The sequence below is a fragment of the Chelonoidis abingdonii genome, chromosome 13, assembly GCF_003597395.2.
Source record: "Chelonoidis abingdonii isolate Lonesome George chromosome 13, CheloAbing_2.0, whole genome shotgun sequence".
Lineage (NCBI taxonomy): Eukaryota > Metazoa > Chordata > Testudines > Testudinidae > Chelonoidis > Chelonoidis abingdonii.
Window position 1 is genome coordinate 17150080 of NC_133781.1, and position 24643 is coordinate 17174722.

Below are 24643 nucleotides of genomic sequence, written 5' to 3' on the forward strand. Positions count from 1 at the left end.
TTTGTGCAAAAAGCATTCAAAAGAGATAACAGAGGAGGAAAATGGAACAAGACGGTTCATGTGCAATGTTGAACTAAACCTGGGACTGCATGGGCTGCTCCCCATTGCTGCCTTGTAGACCTCAGTTTCCTGACACCTGTGAGAACCAGATGGTAACAGGCCTGATGAACCAACATCTGTGTGGCTGTTTACAAGGGCTCCAGGTAGTGAGTGAGACCCACCTCTGCGAGGGTAGTTTGCATTTATCCATCTGCTTGTTTCTACTTCCCTTCAGGTCCTCGATCAATGAGCTGGCCATTCTCGTTTCCCGCATGCAGAAGAATGCCGACCAGGTGGAAAAGGACATTCTGGAAACACAGTCCAAGCTCAAGCAGGTAATTGCTGGGCAAAGAGCAGGAGGTGACAATGTGGGCATGAGACAAAGGTGCTAGTGGGGAAGTAAGGACATCAGCATTTGGCCATGTGTAGCGAGCCAGCGAGATGCCACAAAATGCAGTACCAATGACAGTTGTGCAGGTGCTTGCGTTATGCATCAGTCATGGCATCTAGGCAATGCCTTCATGGATGACTTGAGCCTGGATCACTTGCAGATAAAAGAGGGACCTAGATGATAGGGTAGACTCACTAGGTGAGCCTGTGAAAACCAGGCGTTCGGAGAGATTACACCTTATATCAATGTTCTGACCTAGATCTCTTGATTGCAAAGTAATCCTGGGATTTGGCTGCGGGGGGGCTTTGTGGCTGTTCTCTTTGGATGACAGGACATAAGTAACTACCAGAAGAACAAGGCTTTTGAGTTCCAGCAGGAGAACGCAAAAAACCTGAAGGAAGCCGAGACTCTGCTGAAGGACCTCTTCCTGGATGTGGATAAAGCAAAGAGGCTGAAGCATCCCCAAGCCATCGAAATAGAAAAAGAGTGAGTGGAGAATGCGTGTCTCATGCTGCTCTCCCCTGGCTGGGCACAAGGCTGGGATGACCAGGAGTCTGAAGTATTCTTAATTGAGTGACTTAGTGAGCTGAGCAAAGCAGTCAGGGTCCAGTCCTACCTCCAATAATTATTAATATTTATTATTTTGATTCCAGTAACACCTGGGAACTCCAGTCACTGACCAGGATCCCACTGTGCTAGGTGCTGTACAAACTCAGAACCAAAAGACAGTCCCTGCCCCAAAGCCCTTATGTGACTCTCTGTGACCTTGGTCACTTACCTTCTCTGCCTCAGTTTCCCCATTGATAAACTGTGAATAATACACTCCCACTCCCACCCCCACCCTCGAGGGATTTTGCAAGGACTGAATAGTAAATGTTTATAAAGGTCTTTGAACATGGAAAGTTGTGTATAAGCTCCAAGCATTGTTGCTGTCTCATGTGGTACCTGAAGGTTCTTGTTGTTCTCCACTCTCTAATGCAACAGGTTTCGATTAAACGTTGGCGGAACAAAAGATAAAATATCATGGGGCACATTCTCAGAAGTGCCACCTGATATCCACATCTATGTTATGTATGCAGGGCCATAGGTATTTAGACATCCCAATCCCCCTGTATGCACACAAACGGGCCATGTGCACACACTGCTACTGCGGTAATTGCACGTGCAAATGTGAGTGTATGTGAACAAATAGCACCTAAAAGGGAACATTTCTGAGCCTCCAGTATCCAGGCATACAGCAAACCAGCAACAAAGCTGAAAAATCACCACCTGGCATACGATATTGTGTTAGTGTTAATACCTCATAGCACTGTGCATTCATAGATCTCAAAGCACTTTGCGAAGGGTCTCCCCATTTTACAAGGGAAGGCACAAGGAGGCAAAGTGACTTGCCAAAAGTTACCCTGAAAAGTCAATGGCAGAGCCAGGAATAGAAACTAGGTCTCCTGAGTTCCAGACCAGTGCACTGGCCACTAAGGCTATGTCTACACTGATTATCTTACAGTTGTGCCGCTACGGCAGTGCCGCGGTAAGGTACGCAGTGTAGCGGCTCTTTTGGTGGGAGAGAGCTCTCACCGACAAAATAAAACCACCCCCAATGAGGGGCAGTGACTTTGTCGGTGGGAGAGAGCATCTCCCACTGACAAAGCGCTGGCCGCACTGACGAAAGTGCAGCGTATTCATAGCTACCCTGCTTCTCAAAAAAACCCCAGTAAAGCCAGTGGGAGGGCTGTTTCCCTACCACAGCACAGATCTGAGCCCTGGAAAAGGGCACCGTGGGTTAAAGCTATATAGTATAGCAGCAAAACAGCCTGAAGCACCATTGCTTATGTGAGCAATAATTTTTATTGCTGCCCTCTCCACCTCTCTAGAATGAAAATCTGAAAGGAAAAATACTCTTTACTCGTTAAAAGCAGCAAAGAATCCTGTGGCACCTTGTAGACTAACAGACGTTTTAGAGCATGAGCATATATATACCTGCCCCTGGAAATTTCCACTACATGCATCTGACAAAGTGGGTCTTCACCCACGAAAGCTCATGCTCTAAAATGTCTGTTAGTCTATAAGGTGCCACAGGATTCTCTGCTGCTTTTACAGATCCAGACTAACATGGCTACCCCTCTGATTCTTTACTCCTTACATTTTGGAGTGATGTAATTTTCCTTCTCAGGACAGAATAAAGTGCCCCTACTGAGCTCTGTGCAAGCATCAATGCCTGTGCTCCACTCCCATGCTCCCCCTCCGGCTGAGCTCAGGAAAGAAACCCCCTAGCCAGAGAGTATCTCGGCATGTGCCATGCACCACAAGGATAGTTAGTGGGTCAAGAGGGGAAAGCAGAACATGCTAGGTTCTCTGGGGGAAATCCTGGCTCCACAAAACTCCCTTTGACTTCTGTGGGGCCAGGATTTTACCCAGCATTCTGTTGTAGTCACCACAGCGAATTGGCAATGAGATGTGCATCTCTTTCCTCCCTCCCTCCCGTACAGCATCAAGCAGCTCCATGATCGTGTGACACATCAATGTGCTGAATATCGAGATCTCTATGAAAAATGTAACATTCCTGAAGGGGGCTCTAAGCTGGACTGGGCCAAAATTCTAGACCAGAAGCAGGTAAAAGCAGCAGTTCCAGCTGCTTTTTGAAGCAGAATCATGGTCTGGGAACGTCGATGCCAGCACTCATATATCAGCAAGCAAAACAAGGCCGTTAACGTGTCTGAGATTCTATACACACCTGCCAGCCACTGCCCTCTCCCTTCAGATTAGCCACAGCTGTCTAGTCTGACTCCCTCCGGGGGTGGGGAATGGTACTGGTGGTTTTTTCTAACATCCCATGTGATGGGAGATACTCTTCCATTCTGATGAGTATTCAGTGGTGATTTACCATGCTGATCCTGTTAGTGGGTGAGCAGGCTGCCTCATAACTAGCATGTGTGTGATGCCCTTGGTGCATATTGTGACCTTTGCTAGATTGTGATGCCCGGGTGTGTGTACCACCCGCACTTGAGTTCACTTAGACTAATTTGCAAATGTCCTAGTAGCAGATGGCACTCGCCTTTCATCACCCCCAAGCCCTGTTTGTAGAGTGAAGCACAACCATATCAGTTCAGGTTCATAGCCCACTAGGTATGTCTACACTGCAATTAGACACCCGTGGCTGGCTCGTGCCAGCTGACTTGGGCTAAGGGGTGTGGGCGAAGGAGCTGTTTAACTGCGGTATAGACACAGGGGTTCAGGCTCCAGCCCCAGCTCTGGGACCCTCCCACCTCGCAGGCTCCAGCCTCAGCCAGAGCTACGCTGCAGCTGAATAGCTCCTTAGCCCAAGCCCTGCGAGCCAGAGTCAGCTGGCACAGGCCAGCTGTGGGTTTTTAACTGCTGTGTTGACCCACCCACTGTTGGGCAATAGGGTTGAATATCTTCTTTGCCCTCTATGCATGTGGACAAATAGCTGAAAGGGATAAAAGAAACCAAACATGCTTAGAAATTGGCCACATGTTCTCTTCCCATTTGAAGGGAGGAGTGAGGGTACTGGCCAGTTTCCTATTCCTAGCACCAAACTGCAGTGGAAAGTTCCCAACGGAACCTTTTGCACTAGTCTCTGGCGGTAGGAAATTAGGGAGGGGTGTGGTCTGTCTCCTAGAGGAAAACACATGCTCACCACACAGCTCGTTTGCATGTAGAAGCAAGTCACCGCGGGACAATATGGCCCCACCATGCCAGAGTTGGAGAAGCAAATAGCAGAGCACAACATCCTCCAGAAAGAGATAGAAGCCTACGGCCTCCAGATCAAGAACCTCCACAGCCCGGTAAGCTACCCCCCCTCCATCTTCTACCCCATCTCCACTCATGACGCTGGGAGCCCTACACCCAATCCTGGTGGTAATTCCAGGGGTCCACCGTCTCCATTGTCATTGTCGGCTTCATTCTTGCATTCACGGCCACGCACAGGGCTACTGATCACATCTTTACTGCACAAGTTAGTATATGGCACTGACTACACTCCCACAGTCCTGTTGGGCCCAGTGCAAAACCTGGAGTGGATTCTTTGGGGCCAGGTCTGGTTCAAAATCCTTGCCTGGAACCTGGAGTGGGTCTCACTAATATATTGCTCCAGAATATTTGAATTGTCAAGTGGCCACCGTGTGTTGAATATCACGATGAAGAAGGGGTTTTTTTTGTTTGGTTGGTGTTTTGTTTTGTTTTGTTTTGTTTTTTAGCTTTGTTTATTGTTGGCCTTCAGAAAGTCAAGCCTCTCTCCAGTCAACGTTTTGGCCTTTGTTGTCTCTTCTGAGCCCTGTGAGCCCATGAATAGGCACCCCTGGTTGAGAGATAACACTGCTCCATTATCAGAGATTCCTATGGAAGCAATGGGTTCTGGTAACTGTGTGCAGGATATTTTGTGAGAGAGGGGTGCAGTCTGTTGTTCTGAGCACAGGCCTGGGAGCCAGAAATGCCTGTCTGTGTGACTTTGTGCAAATCACTTCACGCCTCAGCTGAGCTTCCCCATTAGTGAAGTATGAATAACAGCACTCTGCTGAGACAAGGTTTAATTAAGGCCTATAAAGTGCAGTAGAAGTGCTGATGGTCAGCATGTGCTAACCGGTAGCCAACCACTGAAGCCGATTGACCCAGACAGTGGCATGATCCATGTAGCATCTGGGTTTGCTCCATTTGTCCTGAACAGCAGGTAACGCAGCCGAGACTAGGCCTGGAACAGCTCTACCAGGAGAGCTAGAAGAAGGTTTTCATTTGGCGGAGGCAGCAGGAAAGCTGCCTCGGCTGGAAGCCAGTCTGTGTACTCTGCACAATGGCTCTGGGACGGTTCTTGAGCAGTTTGCAAATGCATGTGCAAATGTTTATCAAACCTGCACGTTTACTGACCGCACTGTTTTCCCTCTTCCTTTGACGGGGGCTGGATAACATCGCAGAATGCAGCAGATTTAAAGAGCCAGTACAAGGATTTGCTGGTAAGGGTCTTGCTCAGTGTGATGTGCCTAGCAAGATTTGTTGTTTTGTGTCAGTGTTCGGGGAATCAGCTTGGGCTGGTTCTCTGGATATTCCAAATGGTGGGTCGGTCGGTGCCGTTTCGGTGACCCATTTCCCATGGGCAGGGAGGGAACACAGCAGAGCCTGGAAGCAGAAGCCACTTTGTGTAGCTTCTTAACATCATAGGGCCTGATTTTCCCCTCTCTCTGGGGCAAATCAAGAGCAGTGTCATTGGATTCAGAAGCACTAGGCCAGTGCACGTGAGGAGAATCAAACCCTTGTCCTGTTTGTGACCCCACAATCCATTTCTCTGGAGAGGATTAAATTGCCACAAGCAGGGGATTCTGGGCATGGTTTGGGAATCTGGAGGACCAAACCCCTGGATCCAAACACCCCTAGACCTTGGGGTGTTCAATATCCAGATCCAAATTTTGCAGCGTAAGCCTGTTTCTGATTAGGAGTCCAAATGGGGAATAAGCAGGCAGGGGAGAGGAATTTGCAACTGTCCTCCCTAGGTAAAACAAAGGAAGGACAAACAGGGCAAATATACCCCACGGTGGGAACATTTCTCAGCCTCCCCTGAAGCTTCAACCTGGCTTCAGATTCTGGTATGACAAAAACATCCTGTTTTGAAAAGAATGAGGGAAGAGGGAATGAAAATTACATCAGATAAGAACCGGTGAGAGGCAGCTGTTTGAAAAGGCCTCTGGGGATCTGTTAACAGATGAACAATAACCAAGGGGGGAAGGGACTGGACCCTTCTCAGTCCAGCTGCTGACGTCTCCTCTCTTTGATATGAATTGGCAGAAAGCGTCCATCTGGCGAGGGCAGAGCCTGGGCAGTCTGTACAACCACCTGCAAGGCTGCACCAAGGAGCTGGGTTACCTCAAGGACCAGCAGAACAAAATCCTGAAGCAGGACTGGAGCGACCAAATGGCTGACCCGGCGGGCGTGCGCCGGGAGTATGAGGTAAATGCTCTGCAGGCCTCTCTGCATCCGAAGATGGGGTGTCTCTACAGGGCCACCAGGAGGGGGCAATTTGCCCCAGGCCCTGCAGGGGCCCCCACGAGAGTTTTTCGAGGCCCCTGGAGCGGGGTCCTTTACTCACTTTGGGGGCCCTGGAAAACTCTCGCGGGGCCCGGGCCCCCGGAACTTCTTCCACTCTGGGTCTCCGATGGCAATTCAGAGGCAGGGGGTCCTTCCGCCCTGGGACCCACCGCTGAAGTGCCGGGTCTTCGGCAGCAATTCAGCAGCGTGTCCCGGAGTGGAAGGACCCCCTCGCCACCGAACTACCCCCAAAGTGGGGACCCCCTGTTACCGAAGACCCCAGGCCCCCTTAATCCTCTGGGCAGTCCTGTGTCTGTAATGTTTAGCAAAATCCTCCTCCTTTCAAGTTGGAGGAGGACTCTCTTTACTGACCTCTCCCCTCCTGGTACAGCTAGCCTGCTAATTAGCTACTAACCCAAAAGCAACACCACGTCACAGAGAACCTGGGAATGAAAATCTACTTAGGACAAACACACCTCTGCTTCGTCTCAGCCAGCCCCATGCATGGCTGTCTCCAGCCTCCCACCGGCTTTTACACATCACTTGTTCTTCTCTTTCCGCTGCATGCTTGTGCTTTCATATGAACCAGGTGACCGCTATTTCGCACCCTGGCTACCATTTCTCTGCCACCCTGACTCGGGCAGCCTGACTGTGACCCAGGCATTTAAATCCCTTCACTTCTCCTGCAGAACTTCAAGGCTAATGAGCTGCTTAACCAGGAGGAGTATGTGAACCAGCTCCAGGATGACGGAGACAGGATGATTGAACTGAAGCACCCAGCTGTGGAGCCCATACAGGTAGGGGACCCAGGTTGGAGCCTGCTTTCCTTCCCCCACCCTACCATACCAAGCTGGCCTCCAGACACTGGCTCCAAAGTCATGCACCAAGGAGTTAGGTAGTTCAGAGCGAGTCCCTTTGATACAAGCCCCACTGAAGGAAGAGTTGATTTTGCAGAGTATGTTCTCCAGGCCCCAGTCAAAGGTCTGTCTACACAACAAAAGCTGTGCACGGGCTAGCCAGCCTGAGCTAGCCTGAATCCAGCTAGTGCAGCTTCAGCCTGGGTAGTATAAGCTCAGCAAAGAGTCTGGGTACATAAGAACATAAGAACGGCTGTACTGGGTCAGACCAAATGGTCATCCAGCCCAGTATCCTGTCTACCGACAGTGGCCAATGCCAGATGCCCAGAGGGAGTGAACCTAACATGTAATGATCAAGTGATCTCTCCTGCCATCCATCCCCACCCTCTGACAAACAGAGGCTACGGACACCATTCCTTACCCATCCTGGCTAATAGCTATTAATGGACTTAACCTCCATGAATTTATCCAGTTCTCTTTTAAACGCTGTTATAGTCCTAGCCTTCACAACCTGCTCAGGTAAGGAGTTCCATGAGTTGACTGTATGCTGTGTAAAGAACTTTTTTTTATTTGTTTTAAACCTGTTGCCCATTAATTTCTTGCTAGCCTGCTCTGAAGCCCACGCTGTGCTGTCTTCACTCCTATTAGCAACAAAGAGTCCTGTGGCACCTTATAGACTAAGGTTAGTCTATAAGTGCCACAGGACTCTCTGTTGCTTTTTACAGATTAAGACTAACACAGCTACCCCTCTGATACTTCACTGCTATTGTTTCTCACACTAGGTGAATTCAGGCTGGCTCAGGGAGGCTAGCCCGTGCACCATTGTTGCTGTATAGACAGACCCTAGATCAGATTCCTGCTTGTTGAGGCCCTGTCAAGTGAGCATTTGAAGAAGGGAAATATCCTGTGTGCAAAGTGAGTGTAACTTACACCAGCTTGTCAGCTGGTGAGGATCAAATTCACCCCCAGGGTAAGCAGGCTCAGCCCCCATTGTTTTCAGTGGGAGTTACCCTTGCTTACACAAGGGTCTGAATTTGATCCCTACAGAGTACCAAGTTGATTTAACTTGCCTTAAAGTCAAAGGGAGCTGCACCTGCTTACACCAGGGCTGATTTTAGCCTTGTTAGTATGAGTTAAATCATGTGAGGAGCTGCTTTATCATCCACCCCTTCTATCTGTCACTCTACCTGCTACATACCGTCTGTCTGTCTCCTCAGCGTGTCAGTTACACCAGTATTGCACTCTCACTGTAACAAGTCAATGCAAGTCACCCGTCAGTGCCACTTCCACACACACGTGCTCTCTGACCAGCTCACACCTGCTGTGTAAATTGCACCACCATTGCTGATTTGGGGCCCCAAACATTCTCCTGGCTGCATTGGGCCATATGTTTTCCAGCACTCTGAAAGATCAAATGCAGCAGAAAGTCAATCTGTTTAAAAGGCTAAATCGGGGATAGTCAGCCTTCAGTCACGAATGCTGTCTCAGCAGCTGCTCCCTTCCAGAGCAAGGGAAGGGAACAGACCTGTTGCACCAGTCTGGTATGGTCTGGGGGGTTGGTTTTGTTTTTTATGGAGCAGGTTTTTCCTGTGGCTCTGCGACTGAGAACGCAGTCCTGGCCGACTCTGGAAGACTCTTTTTATAAAAGCTGGATCTGCTGCAGTCTAAGGGTTGAGTTTTTCAGCATAAGAGAGACAGTCTGTAAAAAAAACAAGTCCATCTTGAAAAGGTGAAAAAGGCCTTATTTTCTATGGTGTGGATACCAGGTAACCGAATCTGGGTTTCAGCCTCCCCCATCTGAACTCAGTCAAGGCCACAAGAGAAGAGGAAGTCCTTTCCCTGCTCCATGGATCAGGGAAACAAGAGTTGCTAAGCTGGTTGAAGTGGGGTCACAAGGTCCTCTTGACCTCTCACCCTTCCATTAGAGCTGCCATCTTCCCCTCATGGAAATCCCTTTTCCTCCCTCCATTTGCATCATTCAGCACTTGCATCACAGCATCTCCTCCGGGGCTGAGAGTATTGACAGACTGTTCCAAACCAATGGGAATCTGAGCGCAATACAGACTGCTTGCATCCCATGGGGAATCATATAAATACGATGCTCTCAGCCATCAGCCAGTCCTGAGAGAAGTAATGCCCTCGAGCACTAGAGATGACGCTCATTTGAAGGGATGACCTCAATGCTGCAGGTACGGTTATGTACCTGCAATTAAATATGGATGCAAATCTGCACCCACAATACTCGAGTCAGAGTTGAGACCCCTTTAGAAACAGGGGCCTAAAAATGTCAGGTGGATGTTCACTGTCTCTTGCAGGATCATGCTACAGCTCTGAATGTTCTTTGCCTGCCGTCTCTCTCAGGGCTCAGCAGCAGTTGCTAGCTGCTGCTGTGACCTCTGGGACTTGAGGAGATGCAGAGAGGAAACACAAGAGTTGGGGAAGTTAAAACTAGAAGGACATATGTTAGAACTGCTTCTGTCCCACTGCAGGCTCACCAGGAAGCCTTGAGGAACGAGTGGCAGAATTTTCTCAACCTCTGCATCTGCCAGGAGAGTCAGCTGAAGAGCGTGGAGAGCTACAAGAAGGTAAAACGAGTCCAGCAGAGGGCACAGCGACTTGCCACAGGGAACTTTTTGCAAGGGTGGATGCAAAATTTGTCATCGAGTGGGGATCACACTCTGCCACGGGGGCAAGCAGGCTCAGTCCCCATTGGCCCTGGACTCCAGGTCATGCCGTGGGTCTGCTGGACAATGCGAAAGTATGGGGAGCCCTGGCTTCCATCTGGTTTGGGTCAAAGTTTGACATCCCACTGGAATGCGCTGCTGGGGCTACGCAGAGGTGTGAGCCACTGTGTTACCTCTCTGCCTCAGCAAGAGAGATTTGCTGGAGATCAGCTCCCTGCTACGCCAGCCTGTCTGCTTAACAGCCAACTCCTCAAACTCTCCCTGCCCAAACTTCGCCTAGCAACACAGGCACCGATTTTCAGCTTTCCCCAGGGGTGCCCCACCCCTGCTCCGCCCCCAGGTCCCACCCTCATTCTGCTCCACCCTTGCTCCACCCCTCCTTCGAGGCCTCTCCCCCACCCTGCCCTCACTCCACCTCTTCCCACCCCTGCTCCTCTCCTTCCCCCTCCAGCACCAGGGCCGGCTTTAGGCCTATTCCACCAATTCCCCCGAATCAGGCCCCGTGCCTAAGAGCACCCCGCACCCAGAGTGAATCCCTTCCCTGGCTAGAGGCTCCTTTTTAATTTCTACTCACCTGGCAGCACTCTGGGTCTTCGGCAGCACTTCCACGGTGGGTACTTCGCTTGCTCCGGGTCTTCAGCGGCGGGTCTTTCAGTGCCACTGAAGACCTGGAGTGAGTGAAGGACCCGCCGCCAAAGACTCGGAGCACCGCCCGGTGAGTACAAGCCCCACGTGGGTTTTTTCTTGTTTTTTGTTGTTTTTTTAAGTCATCTCTGCCGGGGCCCCGTCGAAACTGTTTGAATTGGGCCCCACACTTCCTAAAGCCAGCCCTGTACAGCACCTGCCACCCGCTGCTGAACAGCTGATCGGCGGCGGGTGGGAGGCGCTGGGGGTGGAGGAGGAGCTGATCAGCGAGACCTTCCAAACAGCTGATCAGTGGGTGGCTGGTGGGTGCTGAGCACCGACTTTTTTTTCCCCCTCGAGTTGGCGCCTACGCCTAGCAGGCAACAATCAGGGAAGTCCAGCCCCAAGCTCATCAGGGATATTTCTCTGCAATGCACAGCCCCTATCACTCTGTGTTCACAGAAGATATTAAGTTCGGTGTCTTTTAAAGAATCAGCACATTATAGTTTATTAAGTTCAGTGAGGTCAATACACCCTTCCTTTCCAACACAGCACTCAACTGGTCTGTAGTAAGTGTAAAACAAGTTCATTAAACAAAAGTCATAGATTACTTTAAGTGATACCAAGTCTAAGGAGCAAAGCTAGAAAGGGAACAAACAATAGGTAAAAATGTGCTTTCTAAGGCAAAGACCTAGCTTAATAACATACAGACTTTGCTCAAGGCAGTTTATTCACCAGTTTTCTTTTTCCAGTAATAGGTGGCTAGCTTTTTAGCCAGAATCCCCACAGAGTCCACGGCGCCTCAGGGGAAGGATAATCCAAGATCTTTTGTCTGCCTTATAGCTCAGTCTGCCTTTGTATCAAGACTCAGATTGATTCAGTCTCCTGGGGGGGAGGGGGAATTCCATTTTGATTAAAGCGTCCCCTGGTGTGTTCCAATGTGATGGTTTTGGTTGCAATTTTACAATGTAAATGTTCTCCTCCTGCAGCCTTTGATAAAAAAAAACTTATTGAATTTGGCCACACCTGGTTTGAGGTGTTGGCCTCTTTCCTTTGTCTTGGGAAAACCAGCTTATCTAACACCTCCTGCCCCCCGGACATGCCTAGTTTAAACAGCTTTTAGTCACAGCCTTAAAAGCAAAAGATCACTGAGTAGCCATAATTCCACATGCAGTATCGGCACGTACATTTCACAATGATATTACTGACCATGTGTTGTTAGTTTTTAGAGATACCTCACAAGGCATATTTTGTGCAGATATCATTGCAGTGGTGTGTAGGATGTGAGTACAGAGGTGCCTAGTACCCTGCCCATCTGTGCTCCACTAGTATCTGCTGAAGGATCTGTACCCAGCTTAGGTTTGGCTTCAGAAAGCAGAGGAGTCTTCACTGTTGATTTAAGCTTTGTTGATGGAGCCAGGTAGTTAGGATTACAAGGAAGTGGCTGATTAGACTATGCCAAAGGTGGATAATATGTAGGGTTGATATTTCTGTGATCAGGGAGAGGTTGATTAGCATGAGGGTAGTAATGGACAAGTAATTAATTTGAATTGTTAATTGGAGTGGCTAGAGGGATTCCATATGTGCTGTCAGTGCTGAAGCCTGAGCATAAAGTGACCTGACTTTGTATGAAATGTCGTCATGATCTCGCAAAGATCTCGCAGTCGCTCATGATGTTCAAAAGTGGCAGTGCAGGCTCTTCAGCCATCTCACCACAATGGACAAAAACTGCCCAGCGCTCAATGCTCTCAAACGCTCCATTGATTCAGGAAGGGCTGCATGCCCTGACCTGACCTGGCGCCACCTGTAGGGTCACACCAGAGATTCACAGATTTGCTGGGAACTTCACGACATGGTGCCTGGTGCAACACTATCAATCAGGGTCACTCTGGCTGGTGTAGCAGCCCTCAGTAGATGATGCATGTTCAACAAGGATGACGAGGTCAGCAGATCAGGGTGATTTAGCTGTCATGATTAAGTTAAATGGAGTTATGGGTTGGGTTCAGGTTTGAGGATCAATGTAGGACTCACTTAATGAGTACAGAGGTGCTGATGCCCAGCCTTCATGGTCTCCCAGAATCTTCTGACTATCCTTTGGCTTGTGTCTTCAGTTCCAGGAGGATGCTGACACTGTGAGCCAGACACTGAAGAAGCTGAACTCGGACCTGGATACAAAATACAGCAAGTTCAACAAAGACAGTCCCGGGGTGGTGTCTGATTTACTGCACCAGCTGGAGGTGAGGCCCTCTAGGGGGCTAATACAGCCCAGCGGCATCTTGTGTCTCACTCGCAGACTGGACACTATGACACCTTTCTAGGATTATCGCCAAGTATAAATTGTGAGCAAAGCCCCCCACCCTCCAAAAAAAGGATTGTCATGGGCTGTATATTAAGGAGTTAAATACCTGGGGCAACGTTCTGCCCTCAGTCACTCTCATGCAGCCCCTGAACTGAAGCTGTTAGGGTGCTAGAGAGCGCCCTGGCTGACCTGGTGGGAAGCGGTCCCTGTAGAGGGGTTGTGACAGCTGGTAGTTTGTAGAGACACTCCCCATAGGAGGAAAGCACCAAAATCCCTATCAGAGGATGAGGAAAAGCGGTGAAGGTGCCTTTAGAAGACTCTATGCATTAACAGGAAGGGCCATGGAGACCTCACTGAACATGCCCAGCCTGCCTTGGGTAACTCTTGTCCAGCTGGGAGTGAACAGCCCTGTCTTCTGCTATCCTTTCTATCCCACGTGACACTGTTCACTTGGATAAGGGTGGGGGAAGATGGGCCTGTTTCTGAACAATGGGCTGCTGTGGGGGGATGAGAGAAGCCCTCATAACTAGAGCTGATTTTTTTGACACAACTTTTTTTTTTCTCATCAGAAAATGCCAGTTTGTCAAACCTGAAACTTTTCATGAAAACACCAATTTAAATGAAATGTTCCTCAGCAAGGTTTCTCAGATCCAGGCTGGAATTTCTGGTCAAAACCAGAGAGCGAGCACAACAGCCCCTGAATAGCCAATAACCCAGTGGTCAGGGCACTCACCCACGTTCAAGTCCTGAATAAAACAGTGCAGGGACTTGAACTTGGGATTCTTGCATACCCAGTGAGTGCCCTCGCCATCTGGCTATTTATGGGTCACTTTCCTAAGGTCTCAGGTTTCTTCCAATGCAGAATAAAAACAAATTCTGAAACCTCAAAAGTTATTGCAAAATGGAATTATTGTTCTTTGGCCAGCCCTATGCATAACCCCCTTGTACATTACAGGGCAAAATGTATGTGAGAAGAGAAAGTTTGAAAACAAGAGGATGAGAGAGAATGGAGAGGAAAAATGGGAGGGAGAAAGAAGAAAATGGACAAATTATTAAGCATAATATTATTACGTGTGTATAGTTCCTTTCACCACCCATAGGGTGACCAGATAGCAAGTGTGAAAAATCAAGACGGGGTGGGAAGTAATAGGCGCCTATAGAAGAAAAAGCCCCAAATATCAGGACTGTTCCTATAAAATCAGAACATCTGGTCACCCTAACCCTACACCATCCAGGGCTCTTTGCAGAGTGTGTACACAGGATTGCTCCTGCTACTGAAATGCAGCTGTTTCTAGGGCTGAATGTGGCAGCCATTCTGCACCCATTTTCAGAAGAGTAATTTCTTCAGCCCATTCCCCAAAGGGAGATTTCAGGGGACAGGATATTATCACCCACACTGGAATTTGGCCAGGCCATCCTTGTAAACATAGAACTGGCCTGAGCTGGAAGAGAGCAGGAAATACAGTAGAGGAGAAAAACAAAGATGGGAACAAAAGAGAAATGGGTTTGGTGAATAGGTGGAAGTTCTTGTCATGCTTCTGAATCTGTTCTGGTGCAGCTCTCTCCCCACAGGCTTTCTGCTCTACAAATGAATAACCCCAAAGTACCCCCCGCCTCTCGGTCCAAAACACGAGACTCTTGATGCCAGGCTGTCTCTAAGCAGCATTATTCACCCAAGTGCTAGCCTGGTAGGAATCTCTGCCTCTTCTCTTTATTTAGAATGAGGAGAAGACTGTGAAACAAGCCGAAAAAAGCATCGCTGAGCTGAAGAGGAAGAGCCCAGAGATCAGCCCTCTGAAACTGCGCAGAACCTGCCCCTCCCAGCCACTTGCCCTGGACACCGTCTGTGACTGGGCCTCTGGTGATGTAAGGGAAGGTTCTTTCTCTTTGGAGAGTGGTGGTATTGGTTTCCTCTTTGGGACACATTCCCAGCGTCGTCTGCTTTTGAATTTCCAATGTGCCCCGCACTGTGGCATTAGGAACCATTCCCCTTGGTTTGTCTTCACTGGAGAAAATGACCTGTAGTTTAAAACCAAACATCCCCATTTTCTCAAGTCCATCAAAGCAATTGAGAAATGCCTATTGACAACCCTGGCAACTTTTGTCTTCCTTGTGCCATGGGTTGGCTTCGTTTGCTGCTCCCCTTTTTAGCCCTAGAGTTGATGATCCTTTTTTGAATGTAGGGAGCCTATTCAGAGGATCTTGAGCCAATTCTTAATCTGAACACCCTCCTACCTGGCGGGAAATGTAGGCCCACCTGTTGATGCATTTTCAGTGAGGAATGCATACCTCAGTGCCCAGGTGTCTGCTGTTCCATGGATGTGTGTATATGCTGATTTATGTCTTCATACCAACTAACCACACTGGTCTCCCAGGGGATAATGTGGAGCAGCTCAGTTTCCTAGATGAGACAGGAGCATCTTGAAGACAGTCAGACCACAAATCCCCGATGAATGCAACATGTTTGGTCTCATTAGGAGACTTCGGAAAGTCTGCTCTGTTACCCGGCAGCCCTGAAAATGCAGCTTGGGAGTCAGAGCTAGGGACTCGAATCCTTTCTCTGTTCCTTCCAGGTGCAGCTCAGCCAAGGTGAGAAGTACACTCTGAAAGACAACAGCAACCTGGAGAACTGGGTGGTGCAGAGCAGCACTGGGGTGACAAAGACAGCTCCTGCTGCTTGCTTCTTCATACCTCCTCCAGACCCAGAGGCCATCGGCAGAGCTACCAAGTGAGCATGCAGTGGAGTGTGAACCGGAGCGCAGTTTGAATGCACCCTCGCTCCAGTCTTTATATGTATTCATTTAGGTCGGGAGTTAACTTTACTGTGCTTCAGCAAAGACGTGGAAAAGAAACTCTAGGCCACCTACTTTTTCTCCCTGTCACTGCAAGATTGTTCCCTATTATACATTATTCTAGCGCTTTGTCCAGTTTTAAATGCCCCAAGCAATGAGGTTTCTACCACTTCCCTTGAGGCAGGTATTCCACAGTCCACAAACCTCACTGTCAAGGAGTTTTCATGACATTCAGCCTAAATTTCTCTGTCTTGCATCTTGTCTCAACACACAAGCTGCACCAATTTGACTAAATCAGCTTAGAATCTGATTTAGTTAAATCCTCACTGCTCCCTTGTGTGGACATTTTGAAATCAGTGTAAGAGTGCCTTGTATTGTTTAAGTTTAAGTTAATTCCCTACCCTCTTAAACTAAGCTAATATGAAGCTAAATCAACACTCTTAAGCCAATTTAAGAGTGTTCACGTAAGGGGACTGCACTGATTTAACTAACTCAGTTTCTAAATCTTTCTAAACAGATTTCATTAAGTCAATGCAACTTGTGAGTTTAGACAATACCCAAGAGATTTAAGCACTTTTGAAAATGGTACCCACAGCCTTTATTTCATTCCTCCCCATTGCCTACCACTAGAACCACCTGAAATAATTCCTGTCCCTCCTTGGTGCTTGTGAATTTCACATGCAGTAAAAAATGTTTGATTTTTAAAATTCTGCAACACATTGTCTTGCATCATGTATCTTGATAACGCTGCACAATGACTGCCCCCCGGTGCCCTGTAAGATGTATTTTCCCCTGCAGAGGAACCTCTAGCAACTTGTTTTACCTACACCTTCAGGGACATTTACTACCCTTCCTATGCCCCAGACCTGTAAACCAGTCACTCGTTTGTATGGCTTTCCAGTAGCATGGTCCTACTGTTCTGAATGATACCCCTTTGAGGCCATCTACACAAGACTAGGGATGACAGTGCTTAAGAACAGTGTTTAGTATCAGGAATTAGTCCAGGGCCTACAAAAGTCCCGGCAAATTGCTCTTTGCAAAGTCACTTTTCAACAATCCCTGGTTTTTGCACCCATTCCCACTTCTCCCCTGAAGGCACAACTCTGATTTTGTAAGAACAATTTGCCATTTCCAGATGTCAGGGGGTAACAGTGTCAGCACTGGGAGCAGTTAGACTTCCAGTTAGACCTGCTCAACGGTAATTAAGCGACACTTTCCCTGGAACGGGTAACTGCACTGTGCTCAGGTGAGGCCCATTTCTGGTTCAGGAACTCCCAGGCAGGTATGTAAGCAGATTTTATGCAGGCTAGTTTCTGTTCCTATTGGCTCCTGTGCTGGGAGTGATGCTCCCTTCTTTTGCTTGTAGGCTGGAAGGTGAACTGAACACAGTGAAGCAGAAGAGAGCGACAGTTCAGAACTCCCTGAAAAACAGCCAGAAGGAGCAAGTTAAGTCCAGCCAGCAGGGTACGTCAGGTTATTAACTGCTCTCTAGCATAACATAAAAACCTACCCCGCAAAGTCAGATCACTGGTCTCATTTTGTTTGACTTTACTGAAACTTGCCGAGTTGGCAAAAGCTAACAATCCAGTGAATGCTGTAGGCTCAGCTTTTAAGCTTGGGTGTCTCAGCAGGATGCCTACCTGTGGGCACTCGTGGGCATGCCAAAGCACAAGTAGACATTGGCACGTGGATGCAGTCTGTCTAGTGCTTAGAGGAGAGGACTGGATATTGGGATCTCTGAGTTCTAGTCCTGGTCCTGCCACAGACTCTCTGGGTGGCCCACAGCAAGTCACTTTGCCTCTGTGCTGCTCTTTTAAAATCTCCACACAAGGGAGACGTGTGGCCTCTGCAGCGTCTGCCGAGTGTTTTGAGATCCTTGAGTGGAAGGTGCTGCAGAAGGGCTGAGTCCCGGTACTGAGGCCTTTCATGACCAACCCTTCCCACACTCTTGCTGTGTCCACATTTGAAAATTGGCTTCCCCAGCTCTTTTCCATCAGCACACTCCGTCAGCTAACGGCCAGGGCAACTGATGGATCAGAAGGTTGCAGAAGGACAAGTCATGCAGCAAAAAAACAAACATGGTCAACAACTCTCTTACCCAGACAAGTTACTTTGCTGGCCGTGGAACAGCCCTTTGCGGATCTGAGCCATCAGCCCCCTGCAGCGCCGAGTTTTCTGCATGTAGGAGGCACTGCAAGGTGGAGTGGAAAGCTCTGACCCAGACTCTCAGTCCTGGTCTCATAATCTGTGTCCAAACCCACATGATGGATTAAATACAGCACACCTCACTCCAGCATAATCCATTTGAAGCAGATGCGTACAGGTGGTGTCTCAATGAAAGGGTAGCTGAGGGCCAAGCAGCCAGGCCTGTATATCAGAGATCCAGGGAGAAAGGTTAAGATACCCAGAGTGTGATGCGGATGGGACAGTGCACTGATTCGATATCAATTTGTCATTCCAGCACCAATCAGAAGTCCCGCCGTTGCCCAGGATGACCCTCAAGCTGACCAGCTCCTCTCTAAGCTGAATAAGATTGGCAGGGACTTGGTCCAAGTGGAGAAGGAAATTTTTAGCCGGGTGAGGTCCCCAGTAAGCCACAGTGCCCCAACCGAGGACCTTCAAAAAAGGATTAAGGACCAGGAGGTGAGAGCTGAGGAGCACAGAGAATGGGTTGATCATGGTAGCTGGCTCCAATAGTTGGAGCAGAATTGAACTGACAGAAAACATGCAGGCGTTAGCCCCTGCGGCTCCAAAGAGAAAAGGAGAGAGCTTTGCTGCTGCTGCTGCAGAGACATCTGCTGGCTTCAGCACTCGGAAAGAGATCTACTGAGGTGGTAACAGTGCAGGTCTGACTCGGGGAAATACGGGCACTTCCAGTGCTGAACCAGTGATGTTCCCTGTACTTTAGGAATGGTCCTTAAGGGAGGTGACCTGAGGAGACAAATCCGCTCTCAGCATAAACCCTGCGGTTCTCTCCACTCCTTTGGGCTTAGACCTGGTTCAGTGTCTGTTCAGTGCTGATTATGTCTTCTGCTGCAGGTCTTTGTCCTGCCCTGGGTGAACTCAAACTGTTGGTTTTCTCCCCTTTCTGGCTATGGTCCACCCTGTGCCATGGATACATGTTCCCAGCCTAGCTCTGCCAAGGCCTCCCGGCAGGTGCCACTGTATCGCATCGTCTTAACACTGAGCTTCTGTGTGTTCAGTGACTCTGGGAATTTCTGTTGCTGTGTTAGGGAACCACAAAGAAACTTCAGGGCATTGGGGCAGATAAGGAAGCCCTGCAGAAGGAGTGTGAGGCCTTCCTGTCCAAGAAATCCACCAGCACCACCGCCTCTCAGCTCCCCGTGACTCTGAACAACGTCAAGAACAAGTATAATGATGTCAAGATGCTGTCCAGCCTGTATGATGAGAAGTAAGTGGAGACCGTAACCCTAGATTGGTAAGAGCAGAGCTGTATGAAACTGCTCAGCGAGGTCTTACAGAGTTCTGCTCACAAATGTGTTGTGTTCTGTCCTGAGCAATTTATGAGGAACCTCAGATTTGACTCTTCTGTACAAATGCATAAATAAATGGTCTTTGTTTTTAAATCAAAACCATGTGAAATGTTGCACTTTGAATTTGAAATCTTTTCTTTCAACTCAGATGGCCTCGTTTTCACTGGAAAAAGTGTCCTATTTCCAGGTGGAAAATTCATAAAATATGATATTTTCTGCACAATGGAGCCATTTTTGAGTTTCTAATAAAATACAATCCCCCTCCCCCCCATGTTTATTGTTATTTTATCTGTATTCTTAGAGCCCCCAAATTAGGTGAAAACCACATTGCTCTGAGCACTCTACAGTGACCTGGTAACAATCAGGATACAGATTTCTGGCAAACTGGGATTACCACCCGGTTTGAATATGTGCGGGGGCTCAGACGATGTTTCCATTTTGTAAAAACACAGCAAGGTGGATCAGCTTATGTAGTTTGAAATTTCTCCTAGAACAACCCAATGGGCCGGTGGATACACTTGCTGACCTCTCCTAGGGCTCCTTATCCTGTTCTTCTGTCTTTAAGGCTGTTTTCAGGAGCCAAATGGGGCTGGGTATCAAGGGCAGGGTGTGTTTTCAAGGCCAACTTCTTCATGGTCTGCATTGTGCAATGAGCAACAGACGAACCCCCTGCAGCTAGTCAGAAGCCTGGCTCCCGGTCAGACTCTGAGAGACGAGGGGAGTGATGTGTGTCCTCTGTAGCTAGTCACATTCCACCATCTCCGCCTCCTCAGAGCCAAGGCTTCCCTGAACCTGGAGAACCAGATAGAGATCACGGACGAGATCATCAGCAGCTTTGAGTCCAAGCTGGCTCAGGACAGCACCATCCCAGCCTCTCCCAACGCCCTGCAGGATCGTGCCAATGAGCTGCAGGTAAGGGAACCTTTGACTTCTCAACAGCAATGAGAATGATACGGGCATAGTAAGAGATGGGAGTCGGGTAACCTGGGCTCTGTTTATGCCTAAGAGACTTGGATGGCCACGCCTCTCCCAGTAGGCCCTGACTCCTCCATCTAGACCAGCATTGCTCAACCTTTTTGGGCTGCTGACCCCTTGTTTGAAGTCAAAAATTTTCACAACCTCCTGACAATTCTAGAGCTGTAAGAGCATAAAATGGATCAAGGCTAGCAGTGCGAAGCCTGTGTAATTGACCTGCGTGTGTGTGTTTGGGGAAGCTGGCAGTGGCAGAGAATACTGACACTGAAGGGTCAGGGCATGTGCGGAGTGAGATTTTCGTTTGCTTTCGGTTGTAGTAACATTTTCAATACCTCAGGACTCACTTGATTGCCTTTTGGGACCTCCCCCCTCCCACGGGGCGCAACCCGCCACCCGAGAAACACTGCTCTAAATGAGCTTCCATAGTGTCTGCAGCCGAAATCACTTTCACCAGTTCACAAGCTGCTGTTTATTAGTAGGTGGATAAAATGTTACATCTGTCACAGCCACTGAGCAGTGTCTGTAAGAACCGACACCCACCCCAGAGATCTATGTTCCTCACCAAACACTCCCCTCATTGATCTGCCCCAGCACCCCCCTAGTCAGCTGCTCTTCTGCACACCCCTTCTCCAGCTGTGTCCCAGTCCCAGTCTCTCTGCCCAACAATTAACTCCCCCTTTACCCACCATGACTCTTTTTTTTCCAATGTCTCCTCTAGCTCTCTTGACCCCCCCCACGTCAGCCCCTTTCTCTCTTTCCCCATCTCTCCAACTGATTCCCCAAGTCTTCCCCCAATATCTGTCCCTCCCACGTCACCCTCGCGCTCAGCAACGTTTGCATTCTATCACCCCCGTGAACCCGCAGTGGATATTTTCTGTATCAATTTCCCCGTTGCTACTGATGATAAAGATGCTGGGGTGGGAAGAGAAGCTCCCTCCATTCTCTTCTGCCCCACTGAGCCAGTGACGACCCTCTCTGGGACACCAACAGTCTTACAGGGCCAGGTGCTGGGTAGGCAGCGTGAGCGGAACCACCGACACTAATCCAGCATCTTCTTCCTTCCCAGAGGCTGAAGCGAGATCAGGTTGCCCAGCAGGACTGTGTGCTGACGCTGAACCGCAGCCTCAAGGACGCCGAGCACAGCTGCAGCGCCGTGCAGAACAACTTCCAGGAGTACTGCCCGGATCTCCCCCGGCAGAAGCAGGAGGTCCAGCTCCTCAACGACCGCTACCATGCTGTGGCCGACCAGCTGGATCACCGGTGAGCAGCACAGCCTCCGTTACGTGGGATCATGGTGGAGACTGGGATTTGGGGTGGGACAGCCAGGAGAGAACTGGGTCTGTCCGCCAAACCCAAATTTACCTGAGTCATTTGAGTTGAAGGGCCAGCTTTAGGATTTGAGACCCTCTGGGGAGATCTTCTAGACTCCTCTTTGTCCCAGGACCCCAGACCAGTTCCCCCAGGCCAGTGTAGCTTGGGATCCAGTGTGCCTAGCTGTGGCACGCTGTGCAGCAATCTTATGTACAGCGTAGGCTTTGCCTCTGTGGTGTGACAACTGGGACGAGCGCTGTTTGCTCCTGCCCTCCCCTCTCCCAGTTGCCACTTGCCCCTGTAGATGTGCAGGTAATTGCAGAGTTAACCCAGCAGGAAAGGCAATCTGTCTCCTGACGTTAAAACTTCCCTTCTCCATAATTCAGTCTGTCGTGTACTCATTGTACATGGATAGGTTGCAGGGCTGCTACTAACAGGTGAAGGTCCTTTCCCAGATATGGGCTGGTTACAGAGCTTCCCTTGTATAGAGCAGGGGTGGCCAAACTGTGGCTCATGAGCCACATGTGGCTCTTTTATCGTTATTGTGCAGCTTGCAAGCCCCCTTTATCCCCCCATTCTCAACCTACCAGACTGGTGCGGGAGGGAGTGAGCTCAGGACCTCTGCCTTGCAGTGGGGTGGTGGAGAAGGGGATCAGGGGCTCGGGGCTCAGCACGTATTGTAAGGGACCACTCAAGGCAGAGTGGCCCGTTTACACCTCTGCAGGCAGAGGACAAAAAGAAGGGGTTAGCGGGTCAGAGACTGTTGTAATTAACCATAAATCCAGTGTCTCTGTTCAGTCCACGATTTTTAGGGTCTAGCGGGGTAATGAATTTAAGCTCCTTCATTCATCTTTTTAAAGTGAAACCAGACAGTCACTATGCTCCCAAATGAACTCAGAGGAAAATGATAAAAGACAAAAGACCCTGTCACCTGTGGGTGAACACCTTTTGCAAACCAATCTCCCTCCGTTGGTCCTCATTCTCAAAGGAAACCTGCACCACATTTACAATATGTGCTAAACAATTTGTTCCCCCCTTGCATTCTGCTGTGAGGCTGGGCAGACCTTTCCCAGGCCCGAAGACAAGCTCTGTGTGTCTGTCTCCCCAGTAAAATGTATTTCCTCCCCCTTCTTGTCTCTCAGGTAAGGTACGTTGCCACCTAGTGTTGAACATGATAAATACAATTTAGCATTCATTACACGCTCTACTAGAGAGAACTGTGCTCCCAGCCAAGCCTTCCTGGCCTACTATAACCACCCCTTTAATTACCCTGGTGACATTCCCAGTGTCCCTTTAATAATTTGCACATGAGAATCACAGAATATCAGGGTTGGAAGGGACCTCAGGAGGTCATCTAGTCCAACCCCCTGCTCAAAGGAGGACCAATCCCCAGACAGATTTTAACCCCAGTTCCCTAATTGGCCCCCTCAAGGACTGAACTCACAACCCTGGGTTTAGCAGGCCAATGCTCAAATCACTGAGCTATCCCTCCCCCTGCTCCCTCACCTATCCAGGGAGAAGACCCTCCAGAACACCAACCTCACCTATCAGCAGTTCCAAAACTCCAACGAGAACATGATGTTCTGGATGAACAACCTGCCCAAGCACCAGGTCAAGACCACGGATGGACCGAGCCAGATCAATTACAAGCTGCAGGCACAGAAGGTGAGTCTCCTGCCAGGCCTCTGGGGGGACACAGATGTGGCGAGGGGAAAGAAGTGTCCCTGGTTTCACCTGGAACCTACGTGGAGTGGAAACTGCTGCTCTGCTTCTCTTCCCCTGCTTCACCTGCGGCAGTGAAGTGACCAGCGCAGAAAAAGCAGGACTTTGCCTGATGCAGAGGGCAGCTTGCAACAAGTGGAGAGCAGGATAGGGAATGCAGGGGGGCCAGATCCTGCATCTATGAGCATGCTGCTACATGGCCTTCAAAGCCCAAGTGGCCCTCATGGAGCACCTCCTGCCAGCTGCCCCTTCCCATTCATACCGGGAATTGGCTGCTAATCTCTGTAGCTGCCAACATCCTCAACTGACACAGTACTATGCTGGGGAGAGAGATGGCCTCTCAAATGAGACCCTCTGAGCAAACACCAACAGCCGGTAGGCAGTCGCCCCTCCATGACGTACCTGAGCTCTATCAGTCAAGGGGAAAGGAGACCAGGTGGCTCCAGGATTCTGATCTCTTATCCAGGCACACACGGCCAGTGCTCAGTCACCTCCATGATTTGACATAACTACCCCCATCCCCATAGCTTGGAGCCCTACAGATTCCATTGCTGAGAGATGGGTCAGCTTGTGCCATTAACCAGACAGAAATGCCAGACTGCAGCTGTGTCATGCTCTCTTTGCCGAGAGCATTTCCCCATCCCCTTGGTGGCATCTTTGTTCCCTTCTGATGGGAACCCCTGGAGAAGCAGCTTCTTTCCCTCCCTGACTGCCTTTTGTTTGATAGCATCCGGTGCTTACTGAGAGCTTTGTTGAGATGCAAGTACTCAGGTCCTGTCTCCTTCTCACATAGAGGCTGGTGGAGGAAATCCAGGGCAAGGAGGCTGAGAAGAACGCCATGGTCAAACTATCCCAGACCGTGCAGTCTGCTCTCAACGTACGTTTGGGTTTTGCCATGTGGTGCTGCCATCTCATCTTCCTCAGCAGAGGCCCAATCTGACCTCTTTGTCTTCACTTGTAATAGGACTATGAGCTTCAGGCAGGCAAATACTGCTCTTCTCTGGACCCCACCCTGAGTGCTTCCGCTGCCAAAAGACTGCGTGTCACCCCACTGCAAGAGAGCATCCAGGCCCAGGTGAGACCTTTAGACAAAGGCCTGGAGCCATATTGAGGCCTGGTGTTAGGAGATGCGGTTTCATGGACCTCCATGTGGTTTCACCTGCTTACACCTTGTCTGAAATCAACCTGCAGTTTCTCCTCTTTCCTTGGGGAGGTATTGATTGTTCCCCCAATTTCCCACTCCCTCCCCCTTCTGACTGCAGCCACTGATAGGGTTGCCAGGTATCTAGTTTTCTACTGGAACGCCCTGTCGAAAAGGGACCTTGGCAGCTCCGGTCAGCACCACTGACCGGGCCATGAAAAGTCCAGTTGGTGGCGCAGCAGGGCTAAAGGCAGGCTCCATGCCTCCCAGAAGCAGCAGCATGT

The 24643-nt window shown here is 49.5% G+C and overlaps 1 protein-coding gene across 4 annotated transcripts in view; it reads left to right on the forward strand.

The window, feature by feature from the left end:
- The window catches only part of EVPL (envoplakin), a 57753-nt gene that overhangs the window by 23847 nt on the left and 9263 nt on the right, over window positions 1-24643 (forward strand). For all 4 annotated transcript variants that reach the window (XM_032792866.2, XM_032792863.2, XM_032792865.2 and 1 more), the window contains 19 exons: window positions 275-374; window positions 762-916; window positions 2917-3040; window positions 4108-4233; window positions 5356-5394; window positions 6221-6382; window positions 7150-7257; window positions 9807-9902; window positions 12737-12862; window positions 14644-14790; window positions 15498-15652; window positions 17083-17180; window positions 18178-18359; window positions 18950-19128; window positions 19984-20122; window positions 21252-21445; window positions 23011-23161; window positions 24012-24095; window positions 24183-24293. In XM_032792866.2, coding sequence (XP_032648757.1) covers window positions 275-374; window positions 762-916; window positions 2917-3040; window positions 4108-4233; window positions 5356-5394; window positions 6221-6382; window positions 7150-7257; window positions 9807-9902; window positions 12737-12862; window positions 14644-14790; window positions 15498-15652; window positions 17083-17180; window positions 18178-18359; window positions 18950-19128; window positions 19984-20122; window positions 21252-21445; window positions 23011-23161; window positions 24012-24095; window positions 24183-24293 — 2476 coding nt within the window. The remainder of the gene's footprint in view (window positions 1-274; window positions 375-761; window positions 917-2916; window positions 3041-4107; window positions 4234-5355; window positions 5395-6220; window positions 6383-7149; window positions 7258-9806; window positions 9903-12736; window positions 12863-14643; window positions 14791-15497; window positions 15653-17082; window positions 17181-18177; window positions 18360-18949; window positions 19129-19983; window positions 20123-21251; window positions 21446-23010; window positions 23162-24011; window positions 24096-24182; window positions 24294-24643) is intronic.